General features: G+C 36.9%; 3 protein-coding genes and 1 long non-coding RNA gene across 17 annotated transcripts in view; 3 read left to right on the top strand and 1 right to left on the bottom strand.

Moving 5' to 3' along the window:
* Positions 1–2,061, top strand: part of mlphb (melanophilin b) — a 32,664-nt gene extending 30,603 nt beyond the window's left edge. Inside the window, exons 14-15 of the mRNA XM_019267743.2 lie at positions 279–373; positions 1,856–2,061. Coding sequence (XP_019123288.2) covers positions 279–373; positions 1,856–1,882 — 122 coding nt within the window. The 3' untranslated portion in view covers positions 1,883–2,061. The remainder of the gene's footprint in view (positions 1–278; positions 374–1,855) is intronic.
* Positions 2,062–6,279: 4,218 nt separating this feature from the next.
* Positions 6,280–7,497, top strand: LOC109140576 (uncharacterized). The gene is made up of 3 exons (XR_003462067.1): positions 6,280–6,516; positions 6,608–6,698; positions 7,481–7,497. It is a non-coding gene; the product is annotated as an uncharacterized LOC109140576 (long non-coding RNA).
* Positions 7,498–12,145: 4,648 nt separating this feature from the next.
* LOC104929831 (ras-related protein Rab-17) lies at positions 12,146–14,595 on the bottom strand. The gene is made up of 5 exons (XM_010744455.3): positions 14,151–14,595; positions 13,443–13,594; positions 13,220–13,345; positions 13,017–13,110; positions 12,146–12,679 (listed from the first exon to the last, which is right to left on the bottom strand). The coding sequence occupies exons 1-5, from the start codon at positions 14,320–14,322 to the stop codon at positions 12,561–12,563; spliced, it is 663 nt and encodes a 220-aa protein (XP_010742757.2). The 5' UTR covers positions 14,323–14,595; the 3' UTR covers positions 12,146–12,560.
* A 2,576-nt stretch (positions 14,596–17,171) lies between these two features.
* lrrfip1a (leucine rich repeat (in FLII) interacting protein 1a) overlaps positions 17,172–25,101 on the top strand; it is a 45,083-nt gene continuing 37,153 nt past the window's right edge. For all 14 annotated transcript variants that reach the window (XM_019276531.2, XM_019276530.2, XM_019276529.2 and 11 more), the window contains exon 1: positions 17,172–17,794. In XM_019276531.2, the coding sequence (XP_019132076.2) occupies positions 17,705–17,794 (90 nt within the window). In that variant the 5' untranslated portion in view covers positions 17,172–17,704. The remainder of the gene's footprint in view (positions 17,795–25,101) is intronic.

Genomic DNA, 25,101 nt, shown 5'->3' with positions numbered 1-25,101 from the left:
AGGGTATTATTTCTTGCCCTCTACTAAGGCAATTGGACTCAAGTAGTAAGTAAGTACTGTATCTGTAGTTCTGTATGTGAGGACTGGATGCTTCTAATTCACTTTTCCAATGGTACTTTTCTAACACTGTTATTGTAAGTCTCTAAATAAGCTTCCAGCTTTTAGGTTTGTAACTAAATTATATAGGTAACTGCAATCTGACTTTAAAACTGTACTATTTTTTAAAAACAAGAGCCAATAGAACATGCATGTACAATGTAGTTGCTGTATGTTTCCAGGCCAGGTGGACAGGTTTGTGAGGAACTCCCTCTACAGGGGCTCCCTGACACAGAGGAACCCAGTGGCCAAGCCCAAGACCAGGGCTACCTCTGCGGTATGACCCCACTCTACAGTGCTGGTGCTGTGAAGAGTTCAGTTCTAATGTTATATAGTTACCATTTGGGGAAAAAACAGCCTCATTTACACTAGTTAAAGGAAAAAGTATGTAAAATTGATGTGATTTACAGAATCAAGATAACAAGATATTTAACTTAAAAGGAATAGACTTTCTTGCCAAGACCTGAAATGAGAAGATTGATGCGAGTCAGACAAGAGAGAGGAGACGATTAGCTTAGCCTAGCATAAACACTGGAAGCAGGGGGGAACAGCTAGCTTTGATCTTTCTAAAGATTTTTTTTAAAAAGCTCAAAAATGAACCCATTAGGAAGTCCAGCACGTAACCCCAAATTATTGTGTTAATAATTATTCTTTGGGGGTTCTTGTAGGTGGATTTTCTTACCTTTGGACTGAGCTAGGCTAGCTGTTTCCCAACTGCTGGGACTCCATTTGGATTCATCCAATACTCACATTTAGCAAGTGTAGGTATGGAAGTACATTATTGAGACACAGCACATGTTTTCTATTCTTTACACTAAGCTGATTGGCTGCTGGATGTAGCTTCATTTTGAACAGACGGCGTAAAAGTTGTGTTGATCTTCTCAGCTCTTGTCAAGAATGTAAATAAGTGTATTTCCTCAAATGTTCTAAAATTCTTTAGAATTATTTTGTCTTTCCAAATGGATCCATTGTTGGAAATGAACTCTTCATTTACTGGTAGCACTGGGCTTTGACTTCTTGGTGGATGGTTTCCAATCTGGCTTTGTGGTGATTGGAAATAATTGTATTTTCTTTTATTTTTTCCTCTTCTGTTTCAATCAGATATATACATTCTGTGTAATTCTTGCATTATTGAGAATGTATGCCCAATATGACAACTTTATTTTCGGTTATTTCAAGTTGTTTAAATGTATTTATACTTAGGAGAGATAAGGATCAAATCTCTTTACTTTTACACAAGCACTGAAACTATTAGTATGTGCACATGCTTGATTGGTTCGTTTTGGCATCACATGAATCCTGCCAAAAGAACTGAAAACCATTATAGGCTGAATTGGATGATGGGGGAAAAAACAATGAAAATGGAAAATATATGGCTGTTTAGTGTGATCTTAAATGTGTTTTAAACTCATGAGGATTTAAAACACATGTGCTTACATCACACAGATCTGCCTGGAAGGGTGTCACTGACTTGGCTGCCAACATTTCTGAGATTAAAGTAATTAAAGTTAATGATAAAGATTTGAGACTCAGCCATGGATACTTTTTTCTCTTGTTTGAACTATGAATGATACATGTTTTGCAGTTCTTAAACTTCAGACATTATAGACCTGTTTTTGTCAGGTTTATTTTTTGTGCTATGAATGATTTCATGACTAACAATGAATTCATTAACCCAATCAAAGCATGAAATTATTGATTATCTAATTGATAATCAAACAGTCAATCATTGTCTGTTTCTGTCTCTCTCTTCTTGCAGAAACCAGTAATGACTCAGGGTTCATGAGGAGGCGGCTGAGCATTTTGTGAAGTTTTTCTTGGCCACGTTTGTTTTTACAGTTCAGTAAACTGAGATTTAGCTGAAATGAAAGAGATTCCTACTCAAGTTACTGAGACTGTCAGCTGGGATGGAAGCACTAACATTTACATTTAAAAATGTTATCTGTTATATATATATATAGTATGGCATGCTGTTCAGGAAATTAAACCTTTGAATATATTGAATGAAACTTTGAATATATGAAGTGAACCTTGAATATATTGAACAAAGTCTGAATATATGGAATGAAACTTTGAATATATTGAATGAAACCTTGAATATATTGAATGAATGATTTAATGAAGGTAAAACACAGTGAATGGTTGTGCGTAATGGCACTGCTCTCTGACGTGGCACTTGCGGCTGCAGCTACAGGGATTTCATGAACTGAAAGAGAAGCCCTTCATATATTGTTTAGATACAATAAGAATCACCCACATTCATAGACCAATGTAGGGTTGATATTTAGTTTAGTATTGAATGTATTTTATGATCCGCGATACATTGTCAGCCTTGGGCACATTACTCACACAGCGGACTACGGACAGAGAGACAAAGGCATAATGAGATCGTGCCTTACAGCTGTATTGGGGCACTCCTGAGAGGTGAAGGGCATGCTCAGGTTGGCCCGATAAGCAGCTGCCTGGCCTGTTGTAGGCCTGCCACGGTTAAAAATTGTCAGAAGTACAGGCAGGGTATTGGGCAGGGGTATCGGGAGGATTTTGGCACGCATTCGCCTTATCATGTCCTCATTGCTTAATATCGCTGCAACTAGATTGCGGGCGGCCTGATTCATTGTCTTTCGCTTTTACAGACTGTTACACAAGATGGCTGCAGGCACTGCCGCGAAGTCTGACGTCAGTGAAGTTTCATTCAATATATTCAAACTTTCATTCCATATATTCAGAGTTTCAGAGTTTCATACAGTCGTCCCTTGCTATAACGCGGCTTCACTTTTCGCAGACTCGCTGTTTCGCAGATTTTTGTAATTTTGCATGCTTTTTTTTTACAGCGTACTGTACAGTATGAACGCGCATTGTGTTCTGCGTCCTAAATTGGCTAAGGGAGAACCGCACATGTGTTCTGCGTCCTGATTAACTAAGGGAATACTGTACAAAATGCGTGTTTTTTTTGTAAAAAGGTGTATAAAAGTGTGTGGTTAGGGGTTTTCGGCCTTAAAACATGTATAATAATGTGAAAACTTACTTCGCGGATTTCATTTATTGCGGTTATTTTTTAGAACGTACCCCCGCGATAAACGAGGACACTGTATTCAAAGGTTAGCAATATATTCAAGGGTTCACGCTAAATAGTCAAAGGTTCATTCAATATATTCAAAGGTTTACTTTCCTGAACGGCAGGGCCCAGTAAGAGTCATTATTGATAGAGGGGTTATTTATTAAAATATATATATATGCTGTGTCTCATTTTGCATACTTCCATACTCATACTTGCTATTTTAAAGTGCATTCACACTGTAAAAAATGTCAAAATGTAATGTACTGTGAGTACCCAGATGGTGCACTCTTACTGGTCAAGAGTTTGAGTGTGGTTGCCATTTTGGCTACGTAGCAGAAGGGGAGGGACCACCAGCATTGGGAAAATGGCAGCCAATGAAGCTGCTGGAGCTGAAGCGGTTGTGGTGAATACCACAATATACAAATCTAGGTGGTACATATGTTTTGTATTTATATTTTGACAGTCAAATGTTGGCACCAATGCTCTGACCAGTTGCAGAAAAAGACCTAAAACGTTGAGATTGTCATTTCTGGTAAGTGCAAAATGGCCATAACTGAATTGAGACAACACTATTCTGCTGAAATTAGCGCACTACGTCAGGAAGTACACAGTGTACATAGATTACTACATAGAAATGCACTAATGGAAGTACCCAAAATGAGACATAGCAATAGTCTATATTAGTTTATGTTGAAGTTACATATGATATGCGCTAACTTTGCTAGACCTGCATTTTAGGGTATACTGATTTGCGCACAATAACATGCTAATTTTACTGTGGTAATTTGAAATCGTTAATTCAATGAAATAGTTATTTATTTTCACAAATGGAAACGTGAAACAAAACAAAAATTTTAATGTTTTTAATTATGTTATTTTTTTCTTACGCTGGTAGTTCGAAAGCAATGAAATAACAAACTACGAATCAGTTTGAAACACTTTTGTTAGTATTTACATAAACATTTCCTAAGCTACTATCACTAGAAGAAAGACTGAAATGATTGTAAAATTTGAATCATATCATAGCAAATACAGCAAGTCTAATAAGGTCAGTTAAAGGTATCATGATTTATATGAATCAAATAAATACAGACATCTACGCATATTCCCTATGTATATTTATATTCTACTTCTCCATATATGCATGCCAATGAGAGTTTAAAGGTTTTCACTTGTTATACATAATAAGTAGTTTTCAGAGGTGGCAAAAGTGCACACATTATTTACTCAAGTACAGACTCAACTAGTAGTAAAGTGAAGAAAAAGTGAAAAAGTTTTGTTCCTTTGTTCCTTGGAGCACATTTCTGTCCGCCATCGACCATGTTTGAATGGCCACGTCTCCCATTCTTGATAACTGCCAGTATTGATGTTGGGAAGGCATGCAATGATACAAAAATAAATAAAAAATAAAATTGAGAATTCCCAGTGCATTAAAACAAAGCAACACGCCTGTTTTAGGAAGAAAGTTGAAAGAAAGTATAAGTAGGGTTAAAAGTAAAAGGTTGTCAGAAAAGTACAGATATGTGAAAAAACTACTTTAGTAGAGTAACAAAGGATTTATACTTCACACCTCTGTCAGTTTTACATTCATAGCATCATATTTATAAAGCAGTACAGCTGTGCACTCAAATAGCATTTGAAATTACTCCTAACATTGGGTGGTCTTTGTGGTCATAGATTTTTCTTGAATTAGTCACCCATCTGTAGCCTTTTTAAATTCTGTTTGACTTTCTGTGATACAGTTTAAGATAATATGTACCCAATGCTGAGCCTCAGTTGAATTACATGTGCACCATGCTGTTTTTATCATTATTAAATTATTTACAAACACTGATAGTGTCATCTCTTTTTTTCCTTTTTAACCACTATTGTAGTTTGTGGCCATGAATGTAAGATTAAACAACATTTTCTACAGCAGTTTCTTGCACATTTGACTTGCCTCTTCCTGCATTATCTCACCATAACCTCAACAAATCATGCTTTTGTTGTTGACACAGTGTTGGCAGCCTCTGATAGCATCCTTGTCTGCAGTGGTTCTTTGTTGTGAGATCCCCACAAAGCTCTTTTCCTATTAATCTACTCTTTTTTCATTTTACATGACTGAACAGCCCTGTTAGTTTCTTGAATCCAGATGAGATCTTTTATGAAATTAACACAAATATTGAAGTAGAAATACGCGTCTACATATACTGTTTACATCATTTTATTTATAAACGTTGGTTATGTTCATGAAAATGTTTGCTTATCCGAAAATCCTTTTAACTGGTTAAAACACTCAAACAGACTAAATGTTTTAAATTTCCAGCATCAATTGTTTGGACTAAACAGAAGAACTGACTAGTCAGCATAATCAGAGAGGAACACCACAAGTGAACAATTGGAGGAAATGAAGGGAAATTTAAAAGGAAAGGAAATTTGTCTTCTACAATAAAACAATACACAATTGTCCGTTGTTGTTTTTTTATTTGAACATGGTCCAGTGATTATGAGATTATTACAAAGTCCTCTTCTAAGATTTTTTATTATTTTTTTTTCATTGTAGTTGTTTGTTTGTTGTGAGTGAATTTTCTACTCTACCATGCCACAGATGGGTTTTCACAAGGTCAACAATATATCCTAAGGTCACTGTAAGGATAGTATTAAATCTTAGATCGTTATGGTGACAGTGACTACTTCTTGAGATACAGAGCAGCTGTATGTTTGTGTTTAGGAAAGCAGGCGCACTTCACTTCTCTGCATTACTACGGTAACCAAGGTTTGACAATAGGGCCATCTCACTCCCTAAACACGGCATATAATGTAGAAGCCTCTACAGAGTCAGATGACAATGTTGCACTCTAAGTAAACATGTTTCCTTGTTTCTAGACTAAGTACCATTTATGGACAAAGAGTTGTTGTGGCTCTATTCTGAGGGCATATAGACGAGCCAGAGAGGACAGCTTCTTCAGAATTGAGGATGCATCATGTCATGACAAGTGTGTTGATAAATCCTCCATTCCCGGTCAAGCTTCCACTGACTGAACTGACCATGATGAATGAAATTCTCCGTAACAGTCGTCATGTGTTTGCATCAGTGTACACAGATCCTTCCCATCTTTGGCAACATCTTGCACAAACACATTCAACAGAAATATTACGTACTCCCACAGTTTTGGGAATGTTGTGGATTTGATGGTTCTGTTAATGCACCGTTATCATGTACCAGTACAGGTCATACACACAGTGGGCAGCTGCATAAAGAAATATTGCAGTTATTGTATATTATTTTTGAGAGGTGGGTGACATCAGCGTACCAACACATGCTGCCTCCTCCCTCTCTGCTGGAATATAAAATGATGATAAAACAGCTGATCTCAGAGCAGGTGAGAATTCCCTCATTACAGTCATTGGGAATTACAAAAGGCTGTCAAGCTCTGGGGGATACAAAGATCTGACATTCCTGCACCTGTTCAGCTCCTGTGGTGTCTTTTGTTAAGAGACATTGAAGCAGACGACTGAAGTTTGTTTCTGCAGCTCAACTATCCGGCAAGGAATCTTTTAAACTGTAAGTCTTTATATTTGTTAAATATGACTGTGATGCTTTAAAGTGAGCAGCAAAATCAGGTCAAATGTTTGGATTGAAAGTAATACCAAAGTCAAGCCAGAAAGTCAGTTCAAACAGTCTGCTGAGATAATCAGAAGTGCAGACTCGGTGACGTGTACGTTGTTTTAGCCCATTTTCTTTTTCTGTCAGTCAGCCAACACATTCTCTGGCATATTCACCCATCTGTGCTGCTGTTTTAACATTTTGGCATTTAATTATAAATGAATAACATTTATAATAAAATATAGTTTATTAAAGTGAAACCTCTGGAAGTTCAAATGATTTGCTTTTCTCAGAGACACTGATGTCTGCCAAAAAAATTTATGGCATTCTGCTCTGAATGTTTTCCATATCAGCTGCAAACTGATATTTGACACCATTCTGGGTAGTGGTGTCAAGTCAATACATTTACTCAAGTAGAAGTCGGTTTAGTTTAATAATACAAAATCTAGATACTTGGTTGAAAATGTACAAGCTAGCAATGTATAATTGTATTCAAATTAGCTCCACTTTTATCAGTTGCAACATTAAAAGAATGTACTCATTCATTTTGAAAAAATGTATAACATTTTTGAATGCAGAACCTTTACGTTGTAATAAAATATTTTAATATATTATATAATAATATTTTAAATATTTTATTGTTTTTGCTACATTTACTTAATGAACAGATCTGAGTACTTTTTCCACCACTGATTCTGGGTTTAGATGTGACTGATTTTCTGTTTGTCTTTTTACTCCAGGTTGAGCTGCAATGAGGGTGTGTGCAATACTCTGTGGTGTCTTGTTGTTGCTGAGCCAAGCTCTAAGTGGAGATGGGTCTATAACTATCAGAAGTAAGGGATCTCCTAATTAAAGACTAGTTTATTGTTTTTTGTTATTTTTATTTTTTAAGCCTTTTTTCATCTCAGATTATTCACCAGACAAAAACAAGGCAGTGACAACCAATCACAAAACCTGTTTTACAATTACTGATTTATTTATGAAGTAAAACAACACTTCTGAAAATAGTGTTTTGAATGAAAATTTTACAGTCACTTTTTTGTTTTTTTTCATCTGATAAAACATCTTGTAAAACATTACAATAATGATATAAACTTGTGTAGCTTATTATGTATTAGTATCATTACTTTATTAAAACTGTTTGATTTTAATAACTCATGGAAAATCTTTGAAAATTTTATGTTTTTTGTTTAATAACCACTTCTGCCAGTCATGTGATTCAGTTTTTTGTTTTTGTTGTTTTTTGTTTTGTTTGATTTTGTTTTCTTTGCCATTTTTACAGTGTGACAGGGTTGAACAAACAAATTATTGTAAAATGAAAATAAAATGATCAAAATAAAAGTCACTTCATGATAATCAATTGGGTTTTAAAAATGTATTTTCAGAAATTAATGATTATATTGTTATTTTTTTTTAAATAATCATTTATTTCATTATGTCTTATTTATCGTGTCATGTTGAACATGGGGAACACTGGGTATCCTTATTCTTTTTTTTTTCTTTTTTTTTAATAGCGATAACACCAGCTATGTGTGAAATGCTTTGCGTAACACAAGCAAATCTGCATGGCTAGATACAGAAAATGCATTTGTTTGTTTTTTGTAATTTGGGTGAAGTGACCCTATAAACACTGGGAAATAACCATTTTTCTTCCTGTAGTCTTAGAATACTTCTTGCCTCTAACAGATACAGCACTGTTATATCATGCTTTAGGGGCCAAGTCATATTTTGGTCCAAGCTAGGGCTGCCATGCCAGGTTATACAGTTTATGATGTGAGATTTGTCCATTCTTGTCATGTCCCTTTATCATCTGTGTTGTCCAGATCCAGACATCAACGCCTCCTGGTATAAAGACAGAGGGATCAGGCCGGTGGGGAGATTTGGCCGAAAAATTGCGAGGAGAAACAAGCAGCTGGCTTTCTTCACAGTCAGAGTTTACAGACCAACAGCTGACAGTGAAAACATTGATTGGGTCACACAGTAGAAATGCTAAGGATGATTGAATACCTACTTTGTTCTCATTTTTCAATGTTCACATCGGCTCTGTTCATTTGTGTGCTTCTGTAGACTTTTTCGGGAAAGATTATGTAAACTGTTTCAGTTGTTTTTTAAAACATGATATCGTGGTCACGCAACAAGTAATTTCAAGAGGGTACAGAAGTAAGAAACTTATTCAATCACAAAGCATTAAAAATTAAACTAAACTATTTTGACTACTTTGTGCTTATATATACATAAATATAAAGTTATGTTTACAATAATCCTTGCATATTGAATTTGTGTAGTATGTAGTATGGTCAATTGTTGTTTTTGATCCCCTTTGTGAGTTCTGCTTTTAACCACTTCTATTGAATCTCAGTTTATTTGGGGTTTCAAGAAGCACTGACCAAGGCTATAAAACATTCAACAAAGTAGGAATAAAATGAGGTTAAGACAGCAATATGAGCATAGAAGTGAAACAAAAACATCATTACAATGAATAACACACAGAGCATAACAAGTATTTCATCCAAAGGGTCAGAGATCCTCACACACACAAAGTGGTTTGGATTGTGACAAAGAGTGAAAGAAATATCGTTCCTGCCCTGCACCTGTTGTGACCAGGCCATCAGTAAATTTCAAGTTCAGTTATAAGTCTTCATATAATGATAAATCTGCCCCTTATCTTGACACAAAGGTTATGAACAAAAACTCCTCACAGAAACTACTCATCATAGAGACAGAGAAACCCTTTGAAAAAACTCATTTAAAAACATTTTATTTACTCTAGACACAGTTCGCTCCCTAAATTCTTGGCTGCCCCTTCAAATGGATCACAGCTGCAAGATAAGACTAGATGCAAACTGTAGTAACAAGGAGAAATACAACATACAATATAGTTAAAAGTTTAACAGTGTAATGGATACATTTTGTCAGTCACCATGCCATGCTTACCCCAAAACATGAGGCAACAGGCCATCAGCCATGTATGGAGCCAATGCCTACTGCCAACAACAGCTGCTGAACATTGTCTAGCACTAAGTGTCGGATGTGACATTTACTATTTACATGTATTGGGTTCAGGACATTTGTTTGCATTTTGTTATTGGGTAGTTTGTTTGCTGTGAAATGGGCATTATAGGTCTGATTGGGGAAAATGTGCAATATGATACTGGATGTCAGCTGTAGTGTGACTGTACATGTGTGCTGCAACATCAACTGTTTTCTCTTGAAAAGACAAATTTCTCCTAAGTGAAACAATAAAGGCTAATCCAGTTCAACCACGTCGCATTTTTAATCCCTCCATGTGAATGAACAACATGAAAGCAAGAAGTGAGAACAGTGTTCTCTTAGTTATAAAAGCAACAGACATTGAACAAACATTTTAAAATTGTTTAAAATTTTTATTTGTTAGAACTGTCTAAAACTCTATACAGCAAACAGGATAACATGTTTCTATATTCATTATTTAATTTTATGACTGACTTATGCCAATATTTAAAATGTAAAAACAACATTTACAAAACAAACTAAGGCCAAGATTGGAAACTAACCAACATGTGATTTTATCCTTCATGGATATTCATGTATAACTATTACTGAAACTACATTTAAGGAACCCTACTCAGCATTTATAACTTAACAGTCAAAAAACTCTCTAAGAATGAAGAATGAAGCATTCGTTAGCTTCACTCTGCATCCTTGAAATAATTATTCCGTACTGCATGCTGCAGTTGTTCACTGGTTTATTAAAATGAAGAAAATCTTGACTGAGATTACTCAGGGGATTTGCAACATCTGCAAAATCTGAAACACCCTACTGAAGGTTGTTTTTTTATTCAAGATTTATATGCTCATAATGGCAAATCATTCCTGTTTTATTTGTACTCCATTTCTTTTAGTCAGTGTGAGGTGTTTCTTTCTTGTTTCTTTCTTTCTTGTTTCTGCAAGGCATCCAAACTAAACGAGTACCAGCAGCCCCTCAGACCTTACAGAAGTTTGGTTTCAATCAGCACAAGAAAGCCTTGTTTCATCCAACATCTCAGCAAAGGTTTAAATCACTAAGCAGTAAAAAAGTCCACATTTGGAGCCATCCTACAGAGAAAAAACTGTTGTGTGTATTGAGAACACATGAGACAATATTGTGCAAAGAGACTGACAGCAGGGGAGAAAAGTACATTTTATATGGAGGCTTCAATGAGCCACATGCAAACATAAATACTATTCTATCTAATGCCAGCTTATAAATCATGGTGTTATTAAAGCATAGGGGAAATATTTTTTATTATTTATTATTCTGTTGTTGTGCATCACATCTTTGCAAATCATTATGCCAGAAGATATGGAACAAAAACACTTCTTGGTCTATAGAACACATGCAGAACAATTAATGCAGCTTTATTTCTTCTACAAATCTAATGTCTGTGTGTTCAGTTCAGAGTTAGAATAGGGATGGGTTTAACCTAGCTAAGCATAAAGACTGAACAGCTACAGTTCTCTGTCCAAAATAGAAATGAGACAAAATGACATGTTGTATCTCCTTTCAGAATCAAAAATTTAATAACAATATCTGATTATGGGAGTTCTGAAGGTTTCTTGATGAACAGCGGTATAAACTGTCATTCATCAGCAGCTTCTGTTCAGCATCTCAAGCTATAGTGCAGGTTGCCAGATACTGTCAGTAAGCATTACGCTCTATTAGAGGTCTGTGCACCGGCAAAAACTTGGAAGCTTCTGTGACAAGACTCTAAGGTGCTGCACACAATCACAGCTGCTGTTTGTCAAGAAATGATTCCAGTATGTAATCCACCCCTAAAACAAATTGTCACTTTACATTTCTGTTTCTGAGCTTCACGGCTTTGTAGCGGTTTGTAGTCTAGCTGTGCTTCGTTTTTGTGCTAAGATAGACTATACACTAGCCTGACTTGGCTTTTATTTTTTTATTTATTCACTTTGTTTGAATCGCTGACCACAGGCAGCCAAAGATCTAGCACCATATAGATGAATCTATCCTGACTCCACCTGACCTAGCCTAGCTAATAAGAAACATTTCTTGTTATAACAATATACTATTCATTTTGTATGACATGAAATGTTTATCACGTCATAATGTGATACTTATATTTTGACGTTTATAACAAGAAATAAACTTTCTTTTTATGTGATTTTTATGTTGTTTAACGTGATAACTCAATTTAAGTTCAAGTTATCATAATGTTGTCATGTTATAATGTGATACGTTTGCATGCACGTGAAAATAAAGTTGTCTTGTTATAACAAACTTTTGACAGTATAACATGACACTGATGTGTTTGTTTTTTTCTCGTGTAAGTTAGTATATTTTCCAAAAACTATTTCTTTTAAACCATTTTGTTGGCAGAGCTGAAGAGCCAACGCTAAGACAAAGAGTGACAGTGAGAACAGTAAATAATGAAGATTTTTTATAGAGTTATGCAAGTAAGCCACATTTATGTATCACTTCCAGGTGACTGTGCTCACCCAGATACAAATTAAATAATTTCTTCAGACCAGGACAATGGAACATATTATATCCATGGTGGAAATACTCTTAAAACTTTTTTATTATTATTCTATTAACATTGACAGGTCTCACTTAAAGTACTCTTGCTTGAGGGATCTCCACTTAGATTGTTAACAGAAGGAAGGCAGGAGACAGTGAATGAAAGTAAGTGGTATCAGTTCAGCATCATATCGACAAACCTGATAATGCTGGTTAATCTTGCTGCATAATGTAGGAAGAGTTGCGCATTGCTATAGTTCAGCTATAAAATAATGAGGACAAACAAAGAAACAAAGACAGGCAATATTTCAGGGTCCAACTTAGCAGCAGGATGCAAGAGGACTGGATGTGTCTCTATTACGCAGATCCACAAGAGGTGTCTCTTTCCACTCTGACAGACCCTCCTGCTGCACTCCAATACACTCGTACACTCTGTGGGCTGAATCGGAGCTCTGTTACCAAAATCATCAAAACTCACAGGACATGCAGATATTTTATACAAACTGTAAAAGAAACGGGCACCCCTGACCTACACTTAGATAGTATTTTATATGTTTTATGCTGCCAATAATTGATAAAGTGCATGCACTCCTCATGTTGGTATCTACTGCACCCTAGTGGTGCATGAGTTACCTCAACCAGAGATTTTCTTCAGACTGTGTAAACATCAGGAGACCCTACAACATCTATAATTGATAACATCTGATTGATGGGACTTTCTGTAGCATGGGAGGCTGAACTCAGGCAACAAAAGCCTCTTCAACACCTTTACTTACCTATAGCTAGAAGCAGCTCGTTGATTTGATCCCCTGACAGTGCTGATGCCTCTGTAAAGAATAGGCCCCTGTCGTTGGCCAGACTCTGTCCTTCCTGTATGATGACATAAAGAAACCAGAGATAACATGCCATAGATTAAATCATAGAGTAAACTTGACTCTGAATATTAAATAGAGTTTGACTGAGGATAAAGTTTTTGTACCTCCACTGAGACTTGTCGATGTGTTGCTAGATCGCCCTTGTTGCCTACCAGCCATATGACAGTCGATCCTGGGATGTACTGTTTCTCAAGCTCTTTGAGCCACACCTGAGCTCTGATAAATGTTTCCTATGGTGACAATACACAAGCATACATGATGGCATAATCACCAACCAAGATAAGACAAGATAAGTAATTTCCATGGTCACGTGTCTGTTCCTTTTACCCTTTTGCTGATATCATAGACCAAGAGTGCAGCATGGGCTCCTCTGTAGTAAAGTGGCGTGACACTGTGGTATTTTTCCTGCCCAGCTGTGTCCCATATCTCCAAGCGAAGAGTGACATTACTTAGATGCACCACCCGGGTCAGGTAGGCACCTGAAGGAGGAGACAGCATAGATCTTTAGAGATGATCCTGGCTAGACTATACTTGAAATTTGGTTAGTGAAATAAAGTTTTTGAGAAACACTAGCTTAGAAGATGTGTATGAATTAGAGTTAAACATTTTGGGTGTTCAGTTAGACGAGAAGATTTTAACCTAGCTCAGCATGCACACTGGAAACAAGTGGAACAGCTAACCTGGCTCTTTGCACAGGTAAAAAAAATATGCCTAACAGCATCAATAAAGCTCACTAGTTAATTTGTACAAACACTGAGGTGCCAAAAAGAAAAGTTATGGTTTCTCCAGGACTTTAGAGCTCCCAGCTAGAAAATAGTAATAACAGCACATGACCCCCCTAAAACTGCAATGATCTATATACAAAATATGCTAACTATGTTTTCATTAGTGTATAATTGCCTGAAAATAAAGATCATTGTGTTTTTGTTACCTTTAAATGAGCCTTTTATATCTACAAAGGTGGTGGGTCCTCTTAAATATTTATCTTATAAGAACTTAAATGTAACTACTTCTATCCAAACTTCATGAACTCACAGCCTACAGTAGGTGATGTCCTCCTGAACTCATCCTTGCTAAATCGCAGTGCCAGACTGGATTTTCCCACACCAGAGCTTCCCAGAAGTACCAGCTTAACTTTGAGGGTCCGCAGTGATTTTCTCAGAGTGTCATTCTGGAGCTGGGCTCCTCCTCTGAGATTTTCCCCCATGAAAATTCCCCTTAACTCCAGATAAGTGAGCGAATACAGATAGAAAAAGAGTCCAGGAAGGTCCCCACGTCCTGAGCAATAGTCTTTTTCCTGTTAAGAACAGTTACTCCAAAGAATAGCGAGTATATCTTCTTTGCAGTAAGAGTCTGCAATTGTGCAAGCTTGTTTTATAGAAAATAAAAGTAAAACCAAAGTCCAGTCCTAACTTGTAAAAGGCCAGCTATGTTATTTCACTTCCTTGTACACAGCCACAACCTGAGCCATAAAACCTTCCAGCCAGTTAGAAGTCAGCAGCATATCTACTCACAACTTTGTGCTTAGACCAGGATGACTAACTCAATAGTCACATTTATTGTGAATTACATTTGGGAAGTTTGTAACATATGCAAACTGAAACTAAGATGGTTCTGGGAAATGTTGGTGTTTTTTCCCCCCAAAGTTTTGTGTTGTTTCCCTTCAATTCAGCTATTTTTATTCAATTACTACATGACAGATACAAACAGAGGCTGTGCTCTTTCTAATGCACTCATGTCTTCATACAGTTTAAACATTTAATAAAGGAAACCAAGTTCAAGACACTGTCACTTTACAGACTTTTGATGATTTGATGACTAATTTCTTGTACCAGTAAGTATATTTTATGGGTGTTATTAGAAATTAGACACAGAAATGTTTCTTTTTATATCAAAGGCTACACAGATTTTGCACAGGCTGCAGTGGGCCTGTTCTTCCTGTGTGTGTCCTTCAATGATACTGTATCAACACATGATGGCAGCATTGCATGTGTTTCTGCCTTAGGTCTATGACCATGTGTCTGAATTAAATATATTCTTTGTTATTCTTTACTATAGCCACATTTCATTATTATTATTACTGCATCTGGACCTATAAGCACCACAAGTACAAAATGCAATCACTGCATATGACAAACTATATCATTTTATATCCATCATCATCACATAGCTGTGTCAAACTGTGTAACAGTTTTACTAGCCACATGCTTTTGCATGTTCAATCATAAATAATCAGACATACTAATTATAAACAATATCAAAATGAATTATATATGTGTATGTTAGAAAATACTGGGACGTGTCTTCAAATGCTGTATTGCATATGACTTGTGAGGCACCTTTACTCGGCATCTATGCCCCAGTTTCTTCAGTAAGAAAACACCTCTTCACCAGAGTATAACACCTCTGCACCATTAGTCTTTTACCCATCACAGAGTTGTGAATCCGGACAATCTGTAACTTTAAACGTCACATGAAATTCAACCTTCAATAAATAAAAAGTTAAAGAAAATAAAAGTTTTGTTCCTGTAATATTGCAAAACAAAGTTGCGTACGTATCTGAATTCCTTGACATGACAATGATGCAACAATACAATACAATACAACAGTGATGCCACAAGATATAAAAAGTATCCAGTGGGGTCACTATCTATTATCCCAGGCACAGTATTGTACCATGACATCAACATTACGGGCTCTACATTGTCCCCATTCAAACGGAGTTCTTGTCTATCTCTTTAAGAAACTCGAGACTGCTTTTAGAGCTCTCTGGTCATCATTAAAAATAGCAGAGGGGGTGTGAGAGAGTGCGATAGCCCATGCAGGAGCTGTGGTTTCTGACTGAAACTGAACCCCTGAACATGTATGGAGTCCCCGTCCAGAGGTTGATGCTGCATTCAAGTGCTCTGCGTTAACTTTGCACTCTAATTGGAGTCTAAATTAGTGTCATGTGAAAACTTTTTTTGTGGATTTAATTTACTAAATTTACATTTTGTAGCTAGTGGTCAGTGTTGGAATGTAATTGAGTACATTTACTTTTACTTGCTGTATGTACAAATTTGAGGTACTTGTAACTTTAGCTGAGTATTTTCTTCTCATGTCACCTACTTCTTTGACTTTAGGGAGAGAAATAAGTCGTAATAATAAACAAAACAAAATAAAAGTATATACACCTTTAAATATATGCATGTTGGATCATCTCGCACACATATGTAGGTCTATATATATATGATGCAGTGCAAAAGATGCAAAAATAAATCTGGTTTAGGAGGTAGCAGTTTGCTTTATGCACATGAGGTAAGTGAATATGACAGCGTATACAGTACAGCATAAACAGCATGAGTAGATTGTGTGAGTGATAATGTGTATGAGGGATTCCCCTGACCTCACCTCAACCTCATAGACTGAACTGTTTTGTACATGCTACTGTCTACACTGTACATGTCTGACATTCATAGTGCATTCATATTTAGATGTTTATTCTGTATATAATGTCCACCAGTTTAAATATGTATATATACACTCACACTATATGTAAGTATGTATTGTGGACTATGTCTGTTTTACTTTACTTTTTGTGTTATGGAGTGTGTGTGTCCATAATTAGGCTTGAACTATAATTACTGTTTATACTGTACATATCTTAGCTTGTGTGTAATCATAATTACACCAATAATTACGTTTATATCTGCAATTGCTGCTGCTGCACAAGCTGTATATATCTTAGTGTATTCAATTTACTCTATCCATACTGTGAACACTGTATACATTCATGTTTATAACCACACTGTTATCTATAGGCTGTGCATATGAACATTACTCTGCACTTTACTGCCTTTTGCACTTCTGGTTGGAAGCTAAAATGCATTTCGTTGTCGTATTACTTGCAATGACAAAATGTGTGTAATGTTTAAAGAACACAAACTGAATTTAATCAGTGAGGATAAATCATTTCACAGGTTCAGTGGATGTTTCTGTTCCTGACAAGGTGTGATCGAAATGTGCGGACTTTCTATTAAAAGCTCAAATTTCCGACAGCACGTGAAGGCAGCCTGATTGAGTACAGTCTTTGAAGTTGTGTCGGTGTGACAGGTCCGCGTCTGTTGCTGCTGTGAACCCGTCCGTCGGCGGAGTCAAAGCGCCGCTAGATACAGACGAGTGACTATTCAAAAACATTTGGAAACAGCTGTTTGTTTTTGTTTTTTTAAAAAGCTGCGTTTGTTTTTATTCCCGTTGAGTGACAGACACGCGGGGACTCACGGACGCGGTTTTGAACGGACAGAGCGGCGCGCGACGAGTTCGCTAGCTTTAGAAGCGCACGTGGGGGCAGACGCCGCCAGTCACCGACACGGTGTGCACTTCTCCGCGAGGCTTTCTGTGCGTCGTTACAGAAACACAGGAGGAAGTGTTTAAAAAAAAACAAAAAAACGGATGTAAGACAATGACCCACGCTGTGAGCGCCACCAGCTGCCATTCGTTTTTAACTTTAACGTTTTAGCAGCTCCTCTGTTTGGATTTATCCTGCCACCACAACAAGAAGAAGAAGTGATATCAGGATAAGTGTTTTTTTTTTATTATTTAAGGGAAACATGGGGACTCAGGGCACAGGACGGAAAAGATCTACCAAGAAGGAGAGGTCGACAGCAGAAGACGATGCCCTAAATCTCATAGCGAGAGAGGTGAGTGTCAAACTTTTAAATAAAACCCTTTCTTTCAGGTGTCCCTGAAGTGGTCCCCTCTCTTCGTCTTAACGCCCTGAAGGTAACATGTGACCCCAAAACCTACATAATGACATGTGTTTGTTGCTACAGACAGTTTCTTATATGATATATGACCCAGAAATCAAATTTACCCAGATTTTACCTCCATTAGAGCATCCACTCTGTCTCCACTGACAAAAATAGCTCACCACTGTACCCAATTAATCTCTAAATTTCATCACTGTCTTTAAATATCCACACATAAGGTGACTTTCTAAGGCTCCCAATGTATAAAATACCAACATATACCCTTGTTTCTTTCATTTTAAGTCAATACAAAAAGAAAGTTAACTTGTAGAGACCTGAAATAAGCTTACATAAAGGGTAAAATAACCTTAAAGTCGTCTGTAATCCACAAATTGAAGAAGAAGAAAGGTTTCCCTGTGGCCTCGCTTTGATTGATTTTTTTTAAATGTCTGTTAAATAAAGTATTCAGTTTATTGTCAAAGAAAGCAGAACATATTCACATTCGAGAAGCTGAATTCAGAGAATTTGGACACCTTTTCTTATAAAATGCTTGACATGACATAAGAGAAATGACTCAGAGTAGTTGAGAACTAATCATTTGAGCTCTAATCCAGTTTACATGGCCGTAACAAACATACTTCAATTCATGAATTATAAATTCTGCAAAGCGGCAGGTGTCAATCACTGCAGGGGTGGTGACTCTACTGCACAATATCCCATATTAAATAAAGGTTGACACATTACACTCATGTTAATCATTTAAGAAAGACCTGTGCTCTAGACTGCATGCAATACTTAGCTGTGGCTTATTTCTGTGACCTGCAGCTGATTTTTAAAAATGGTTTACAGTACCAGGGAATAAACCTTTCATGTGCTAACCTGCAGGAACTGTTGGACTGCCCCTGAATAATACAAGACTGACGTTGGCAGCAGTTGCATGTAGTGCTGAAGTCATGTTGTGGCAGGTTTAGACTGTTTGAAGGTGTCTAATCTCTTTATTATGATGAGTCTAGTGTAGCATAAATGAATGTTTTGCCATAGGAATAATGGCAGGACTGAAGTCACTCTGTTATTGAAGTGTGATACCCTGCACGCTTTTGTCTACACTTGTGCCTTTTGAGGTGTGAAACACAGGCCGGAAATCAATATTTGAGTTTAACATCAAAGCAAAATGCCAGACTACTAAAAAAACCAAGCAGTGCCGGACATTTACTGTGATGAAGCAACATTGTGAAACTTTCTCTGAGGATGTTATCATTCTTATTTGTGAAATAGTGAGCACTGAATGTGAGGTTTAATTGTTCTTAGCCTAAAATGTATTTAATGTAATGTAAGTTAATCAATCTGCTGTTTGTCTCCCAACAAAATCAGAGTTTCTCTTTCAGTGAGGTGCAAAGCATCACAAGGTGAATGTTACCATCATAGCCGTCGCCCTGATTTAGGGTAGCTTTGACACAGTTTCTTCAGTTGGGAGGAAGTTGGGTCTGTGCTAACCCAACCCGGATGTTTCAGCAAATTTGCATGTCACTCGTAACTGACAAACACACACTCTATTGTCATCACTTTCTAGCTGTGAATGACCCCGCTACCAAAGCCAAGCCTACAGAGTTTTGGCTGTTTTTGAATGTTATCGTCTCTTAACTGCTTAGCTGACTTATTTACACTGCAGTAGTGTATCTGAGGTTGCACATTCCTCTAGCTGGCACTAGTTTCTTGTTGTAGTCTATTTGCAGAGGCAGGAATGTGAGGTTTGAGGAGATGAGGAGTTTGACAGAGCTCATGCACACTTAGTCAGCAGATCCAAACCAGGAGATTCTCTGATGGAAGAACCATCTGTTTCTCGTGGTAGAGAGGCACAAAACCAACAACAAAGCTGTAATTGTGGCCAGTTTTCTGTCACATCTGTGCCGCATAGAGAAAGTCTGTGCCTTTAAGTAACAGAGGGGTCACGTCCCTCACTGGCAGTCCTCTGACAGGACGGTATGTCAGCCCTGATGAGTTGGCCCGATCTGCAAAAGAGTTTTAAAAATAGACCCTCCTGAAAGATCAGCTGTTACTGCACCCCAGTTTTAGACTGGGTCTGTGGGTGGGGGATGGGGATGATGGAGGAGGAGGGGTGTGGCGCACCAACTGGCCATCCCACCAGGATGGGAACATGGAAACTGTTGCAAAGGATCATTTGGCACTGTCGCAGGAAGACTGTCTGTAGAGAGCAGAAAGTTAGAGATGCTGATTGTAGTTGAAGCTGCTGTTTTAAATCCTCAAGTGGTCGACGCTTGAAATTAAGGACATTCAGATGACCTGGAGGCAATAAAAATAGCACCTGGGACACAAACATACAGCTGGGACAGGAGAGAAATGTATCATTACAAATCAAGTTACTACATGTGTAAATGATGGAATATATATCGTTGTGTTTAAAGAATATGTCTCACAGCTGCATACAAAATCAATCATAGAGATCAGGGTTGACAACTTGGTGGCTTTCTTGCTAGATCCATTGAATTTTCAGACATCCTTTATTTCCAAAAAGTGACAAATTTAGCAACTTATTCAACCATTAAGACACAAGTTTGCATTGCCTTGTGTGGTGATTACTATTGACCTTTATTAAAGCTCCCATTGTAAATAAAAAATATTATTCTATTATATTATATTCTGATATATCTATTATATCTCATCTTATTTTATCTTAAATAAAGAGAAACAAAATAAAAAATAAAAAAACAGACACATAATATATCATAGAAAATCAAATCATGGAGTTTTAGAACTTTCTATAAATTAAAAAAACAAAAAACAGTAACTCAATCAGTCACTGAAAGAATGTTAAACAGATTGTGGCTGATCACCTAGGGCGCTTTAGAAATGTTTTATTCTGATATAAGTACAGGGAACAACTAGCAGAACTTCTAGAGTCAACAAAGTGATGTGAGTTCCTGAAACAAAGTTATTTAACTATATTCATTATGTAGACTGTAAAAGAAGAGCTTCAGTTTGGGACAATGGTTGTTAAATCTGGGACACTTGCAGGACCTTGGGGAAATAACTGAATTTGGTGCCCAGGATGTGATCCATCAGACTCCTCTTTGCACCACAGGGTTCAGACAAAGTGTCAGTACTGTAAACCTGACTCAAGGTGGACCACACAGCAGCAAAGAATGTCAGCATTGAATATCAGAGCATTAGTTATTCTGTGCTTTGGGGAGCTGGTTCCTTACCCATGTCAAACAATTTGAATTCCAGTTGTAAACACAAATTTGTAGCATGGATTTGGCATACTCTAGCTGATTTGAGCACGGCCTGGACTGGACTTGGATATCAGTTGACTCACTCTGCACCACTAGGAATTTCCTTTTATCATTCCAGTGTGTTAAATCCAATCCTCCTTTTTGTGATAAAGTGATATAAGGGTCAGTGACAAATAAGAGTTTGCATTATGAGCAATTCAAAAATGTTTTAATAAATTGTTTTAAAAGCTTGCATCAGGTTTGCAAAAATGTATATTTTGTATTTCTGTTGGTTTCATGTAATTTCAAATAGCTTTTGAACTATGTTTTGTACAAAAGGCAAGACTGATGCCTAAAAATGTCAAGTTGTGTAACCACAACAAAAGGAGAAATATTAAGTATTTATTTCCACCTAGAGTGTTGAATTGTATGCGTTTTTGCAATATAGAGCAAGACAAATTATGAAAACCCTTGCCGTTTTCTAAATAACATTTGACAAATTAAACTGTTAAAAATATGTTAATACATTGCAATAGAGGATTACATCTTATTCCCCATGAATTTTCCTGTAAATTCTAATATTTGTATGAAAAATACTGGTTACAACAACTGACACTGGTTTGGGGTCCTTCTTTGTGATTATAATTTCCTGTAACATGATCTTCTTACACAAATGAACAAAATGGCTCCTCAAATTTTGGTTATACCGCCTTGACAATTTAGGAAGTTGACAGATACAATTCCCCAAATTAGTTATAATATTTAGAGCAATAGTGTTCCATTCATTGTTAAACAACACAAATGTAGGATTATGCCAAACTAGTTGATGATGTGTTTTATTGAGAATTTCACCTTTTTTGAACATGTTTTCAAAGTTTTTATGGTTACACCACATTGACATTTTTACCATTATCCCCTGAATATTCTCTCAAAATTGATAAAATCCAGAAATTTTAGACAAAGTCTTCAAAAAGTACATGTAATCAAGCAATTTGTGAGTTTAGTTTGACATGTTAACCTTTTTTTTTTTAAATGTAACTAAGCCATAGGAACACACAAAAATTGCGTTTTTTACAATTTACAAAGAATTAAGCAAACTAAAAATATTAAACCACTCTCATTAAAACTAAACAGTGAATGAAAGAGTAATATTTTAAGCAAAGACCTGGGCTCTTAAGAGCTTTTAGCCTGATGATGTAATCCAGTGTGTGGGTGTCTGCACAGCCTCTCAAAAGTTTGACTTGTTCTGGCTGATTAGACCTGGCGGCTCACACTAATAGGAGTTACGTGAGGTCACCAGACTTCATGAACTAATAACAATGATAAAAATATAACTGGCCTTTTTCACACAAGCTAGAAAATCAAAAAACAACCTGTGTTTTTTTTTGTTTTTTTTTTCACTATTACAAGTCAATATGTTCATTGTGAAAAAGGCCTTAACTAACTGAAGTCACCTGTGTGTGTTTAGCATGGGTGTGAAGGTCTTTAAACTTGTGCAATAGCTTCCTATCAGCAGCAGCCTCAGACCTCACCACTCATTTACTGTATCATGACGACAAACTGCTTTACAGTGAAACACTGCCTACCAGGTTCAGATCCGATAAAAGTGCATTGAAAAATTATATAAAAGTATATTTATTTTGTAACAGCTGCATACCACTAACCCTGTATGATTGCTGTTGATGCTGTATTTACTCAATAGTAAATCATTATGTTGTGTTTGAAATCTACCAGTCACTTAATATTTTACCAACAGTGCTTATTTTCCACCTTGGTTTGTGTGCAAATGATGACTAACGTGTCACTTTTATGCTAAAGAAGAAAGACATTCCCTTAAGCATAGATCATTTATTTAATCTAAATGGTGTTACCAATATGTATAGTAGATCTGTGTCAGCTGTCTTTAGCGCTTACCCTTCTGGGTGTAATAAAAGTAATAGCTTTAAACCTATATGAACAGTTGGGTGATAAAATGACAAGCCCACAGGCTTAAAACTAATTTAGCAGTTTTACCTACGCTAATATTGCTTGTAACTGCTAACCGTCTTTTACATAGCATACTGTATCAAACAGAAGCTTATGTAGTGTGAGAAAAACAACATGAGTCAAACTGCTGTAAATTATGCTTGCTCTGTGACATTCACCTAGACAAAGTCACAGTAATGACAGTCCTGGAATTTGGCCTTAGGCAAACTTACTTTCTCAAAAGCTTCTGCAGAAGAGTGAGTTGGAGTTTGAATCACACTCAAAGATCACACCCAGCAGAGTTTGTTCAAGAGCACTTGGCTTGTTAATGTTGTTAAATTTAACTGGACAGCACATTTCATAAATATTGACAAGAAGTTTAGGAGTTATGTTCCTACTGGTCTCCCAACAAGTAGAAATAGTAGATTACAGTCGCACACACTCCTTCACATAGAAAATACTTCCATTCTTGCTTTCAATAACACTTCAACTTTATGTAAGTGTCAGACAGTTACAATCATGCTTTGCTAATCACGGCGCAGCTTTATATTGTTTACTATAACTTCATAGGTTCACCGTGTTACTACACAGGCATCGCTGAGACACACAGAACTTAATTTCAAATTACATTAAAACCATAAAATCTATCAAGCTGTCCAATCGGATCCAGCCATTTTTGATTGATTGTGTTGGCTTTGCACCGGTGTCATCGCTCTGAAACAGCTGAGTCACTCACAGTGACAACAGTTCAACAAATGGAAAGACGATTCTTCAGGAATGTTGTTGTTTGTTGTTGTATTCTCAGTGGTGCAGAACGGCACAATGTCAGCACACAGGAGCAGCCAGTAGCAGATGTGTGGGTTTTTAATTCAGTTTATACAATTCTGATATGAAATAATTAGTAGAAAATGTTGTTGAAGAGAGAGAGTAGAGAATACTGCATTACAACTGATCAGTCTGACTAACTGCTTATCTTTATCGGGGTCGCAGAGGGCTGAGCCAATTCAAGTTACACCCGGGACAGGTCTCCAGTTTATCACAAGGCTGACACATAGAGAAACAACTATTCATGCTCACGTTCATGACTATTGGAAATTCAGAGTCCCCAATTAACCTGCGTGTGTTTAGTGTGTCAGAGAACCCATGCAAACCCCACATGCAAACCCCACACTATAAGGAGCTCAGCCACAAACTCCCCAGCCCCGGAAAGGCCCCAGCAGAGGGGGCTTCTTGCTGTGAGGCGACAGTGCTAACCGCCGCACCACGGTGGGTTATTCAAAAGCAGCCTGGTGTCATTCACACAACTTGAAATAAAAGTAAACACAGTGGACAGACATGCATAATGGCACTGTGGCTCTAGTGCAGCACTTCACATAAACATTATTATTAATGAATACACAATCAGAATCACGGGAGTCAGTTAGTTTGAAAAAATTAACCTGGATCAAGCTTTAAAATCACTGTGCTTGGTTTAACATGAAAAAAGTTAGTAGAAGCGCTGACTTTTGTTGGTACCAAACATTTCGTGCTGACTTTCATATTACATACTGATGCTTTTGCCCTTCTTGGATCGTTGCCAGCAGTGCGGTTAAAAATGTTATGTTTGTTCTATTGTGGTCTCCAGAGGAAAGGCCATAGGGGCCTCTGGAGTATGAATGTGTCCAAGTGCAAACTTTTAGCATGTGTGTTGACGAGTTGGAAAATGTGATGAATAAATCAATAAAAACTAAATTACAATCTGACTTATAATTGTTGTAGATGTGGCCATGCGAGCTGTGTGGTTGTATGGATGGCAATGTCAAACTCTATGTTGGTCGGTCCACCCTTTGAGTTCAAGCTTCCCTCATGAGAAACTGTAATTATTTTGCTGAATCATTAACTTGATTTCATCATCAGATGAAAATTTAAATCTGTCCAATACTTTAGTTTATGCCCAAATACACCAGCAAAACAAATGACTTTCTGTTTACCCTCAGCTATACTAGGTGTGCGTGAGCTAGTTAAAGCATCTTACCACTGGATTCTACCAGCACGGCTCTGTGATGTTGTTGTTGTTTTGGTTGG

Source organism: Larimichthys crocea, chromosome I (genome assembly GCF_000972845.2).
Source record: "Larimichthys crocea isolate SSNF chromosome I, L_crocea_2.0, whole genome shotgun sequence".
NCBI classification, from domain to species: Eukaryota; Metazoa; Chordata; class Actinopteri; family Sciaenidae; genus Larimichthys; species Larimichthys crocea.
The sequence above is the reverse complement of the archived record's forward strand: the minus strand, read 5'-3'. Positions and strand labels throughout refer to the sequence as shown.